At 70.4% G+C, this 3012-nt stretch overlaps 1 protein-coding gene across 1 annotated transcript; it reads left to right on the top strand.

The window, feature by feature from the left end:
- The first annotated feature begins 951 nt into the window (after nucleotides 1-951).
- Nucleotides 952-3012, top strand: Tmem121b (transmembrane protein 121B). Its single transcript, XM_004669112.2, has one exon. The coding sequence runs from the start codon at nucleotides 952-954 to the stop codon at nucleotides 2656-2658; it is 1707 nt and encodes a 568-aa protein (XP_004669169.2). The 3' UTR covers nucleotides 2659-3012.

The raw sequence follows: 3012 nt of genomic DNA, 5'->3' as shown, positions 1-3012 counted from the left end.
GAAATCTTTGGGCCCCATTTGTTTGAGACCCCTTGAGCAGCGTCCATTTCCTTCAGCAAGTTATATTCAGGGAGCTTCTCCATCTCCCTCCGAACGAGGCTAGGCGTGTGAATACAATTCCATATCTGGGGTTGTTTCTACTGGTCCTTTGTTTTCTTATGGTGCTGGGGATGAAATCCAGGGCCTCGTGCAAGGTAAAGAAACTCTACCAACGTTGCTGTATGATTGCCAGCCCCCTCCTGGTCATTATTATTATTATTTTTATTGTTAGTTTTAAATCTCTGTCTTTGAACTCTTGTGGGCATCAGGAGAGACTGGATGGCCCGCGAGGCGCACAGAGGGGGCCAGCTGCCCTGCCCTGCCCGCTGGAGGAGCTGTGCTTTACCCGGGGGCAGAAGCCTAAACCTGGCACCTGAGCGGAACGTGGCCAGGTAGAGAACACCGAGTCCGCGGCCACCAATGGTTCGGTTCAGCCCTCGGGACTGCCGAGCAGGCGACTTCTTCGGGGGAAAGCCGAGCCCGCTCCTGCCCCGACCGCACCCACCCGCTCCTCGTAGCCGGTCCTCCGGTCCCGCTGCGCTCGGCGCTCCCACCGCTTCCCTCCCCGCTGATCCAGCCAGCCGGGGCTTTCTTCCTCCTCTGCTCCCTCCTCCTCGGCCCCGGGAATCCAGTCCTGGTTTCCCCGCCGCCAGCTCCCTCCTCCTCCTCCTGGGCCTGCCGGGGCTCCCGCCCCCGCGTACCCCAGCGCAGCCTCCCGCGGCGCGGCTCGGCTCGGCTCGGCTCGGCCAGTCCGGCGGCTCCAGTCCGGGTGTCGCGGCCGTCCGGCCCGGACCCGGCTTCCCGCAGCGGCGGCGGAGGCGGCGGCGTCCCGGGCTCCCCTCGGCCGCCTCGGCGGGGAGGAAGCCGGCGGCTGGGCGCCCCCCACCCCACCCCGGAGTCCCTGGGAGGACAATGCACCCGGCGCTCGGCCACGCTCGCCCGCTCTCGTCCGCCTCCGCCTCCTCCGCGCCGCCCGCCGCCCGCCTGCAGCCCCTCTTCCTCCGGGGGAGCTCCGCGGGCGGCCCGACAGGCTCGGGCGACAGCGGCAGCAGCACCAGCCCCAGCCGCGGGGGCGGCGGCGGCGGCTCCCCGAGCAGCAGCACCGGCGCCGAGCGGGAGGACGACGACGAGAGCGTGAGCATCAGCCGGCCGCTCGTGCGGGCCGCCGCCGCCGCGCTCCCGGGGCCCCCGGCGCAGGGGGGCCTCCCGCCCGCCGAGCCCGCGCCCGCCGCCGCCGCCACGCCCACCTCCTCGACCTCCTCGTCCTCCTCGTCCTGCTGCAGCATGACCGCCGCCGACTTCGGCGCGGGCGCCGCGGCCGGGGCCGTCGGGGGCGCGGGGGGCGCGGGCGGCCCCGGGTCGGGCGGCGGAGGCGGCGGCGACTCGTGCTGCTCGTGCTGCGGCCGCCCCGCGCGCTCCGGACGCCGAGGTCGGCGCCGCGGCTGCGCGTCGGCTCCCGGGTGCCGCTGGGGCTACCAGGCGCTGTCGGTGGTGCTGCTGCTGGCGCAGGGCGGGCTGCTGGACCTGTACCTCATCGCCGTCACCGACCTGTACTGGTGCTCCTGGATCGCCACCGACCTGGTGGTGGTGGCGGGCTGGGCCATCTTCTTCGCCAAGAACAGCCGCGGCCGTCGGGGCGGCGCGCGCGGCCACCCCGCGCTCCTGCATCAGCACCAGCACCACCAGCATCACCACGCGCCGCCCCCGCTGCACCTCCCCGCCGCCGCCGCCGCCGCCTCCTCCTCGGCGGCCGGGGCCAAGGCGCGCGGCGGCCGCGGGGACGGCGGCCCTGGGGCAGGGGCAGCGGCGGCGGCGGGCGAGTTCGCCTTCGCCTACTTGGCCTGGCTCATCTACTCCATCGCCTTCACGCCCAAAGTGGTGCTCATCCTGGGCACGTCCATCCTGGACCTGATCGAGCTGCGCGCGCCCTTCGGCACCACGGGCTTCCGCCTCACCCTGGCGCTGTCCGTGCCGCTGCTCTACAGCCTGGTGCGTGCCATCAGCGAGGCGGGCGCGCCGCCGGGCTCCGCGGGCCCGCTGCTCCTGCAGCCGCAGCGGCACGGCGCCGCGGGCTGCTTCCTGGGCACCTGCCTGGACCTGCTCGACAGCTTCACGCTGGTGGAGCTCATGCTGGACGGCCGCGTGCCGCTCGCCGCGCACCTGCGCTACCTGCTGATCGCCGTCTACTTCCTGACGCTTGCCTCCCCGGTGCTCTGGCTCTACGAGCTAAACGCCTCGGCCCTGGCGGCCACGTCCTCCTGGGGCCTGGCCTCCGGGCCCGGGAGCTGCAGCCGCCTGCTGCGCCTGCTGAGCGGCTGTCTAGTGGACGTGCCCTTGCTGGCGCTGCGCTGCCTCCTGGTGGTGAGCTACCAGCAGCCTCTGTCCATCTTCATGCTCAAGAACCTCTTCTTCCTAGGCTGTCGTGGCCTGGAGGCCCTGGAGGGCTGCTGGGACCGGGGGAGTCGGACCTCCCCAAGTCGGGCCAGGAGCGGCTACAGTGCTCCACCCTCCGCGCCTCCGCCGCCGCCGCCTCAGGGAGGCTCCCAGCGAGGCCATTTGGAGAACGAGGGAGGCGCCCACGGCTATGTCAACACCCTCGTTGTGGCTTCTCAGAATTGAGGGGTCCAGGGGCAGGGGACCATGCTTTTGGGTTGAGAGTTTCCAGCCACCTAGGCCTCTGACCTTCTGTCATCCAGATCTGATCAGGATTGGTTGGGACTGAGGCTGAGGGGCCACTGCAACCTTCTGCACCCCAAGGTGAACACTGCCTAGAAGGAGACCAGCAGTATATGGTGAGGGAAATGGGTCCATGCCCCCCCCCCTCCCCGCAGCCTTCTCCAGAGTCTTCCAATCCTGACCTCCAGGGAGCTGGACAGCCACACCACCTGCTTTGCTTGCCTGCGTCCTGAACCCCCACCCTTTGTGGGGAGAACAGAGGAAAAGATGTTCAGGTAGGGTGCCGGGCCTTGGGCC

This window comes from Jaculus jaculus, chromosome 18, assembly GCF_020740685.1.
Source record: "Jaculus jaculus isolate mJacJac1 chromosome 18, mJacJac1.mat.Y.cur, whole genome shotgun sequence".
Taxonomy (NCBI): Eukaryota; Metazoa; Chordata; class Mammalia; order Rodentia; family Dipodidae; genus Jaculus; species Jaculus jaculus.
The sequence above is the reverse complement of the archived record's forward strand: the minus strand, read 5'-3'. Positions and strand labels throughout refer to the sequence as shown.

What these genes read in the sequence shown, in the direction of transcription:
- Tmem121b (XM_004669112.2), top strand. Translation starts at nt 952, where the DNA reads ATGCACCCGGCGCTCGGCCACGCTCGCCCGCTCTCGTCCGCCTCCGCC.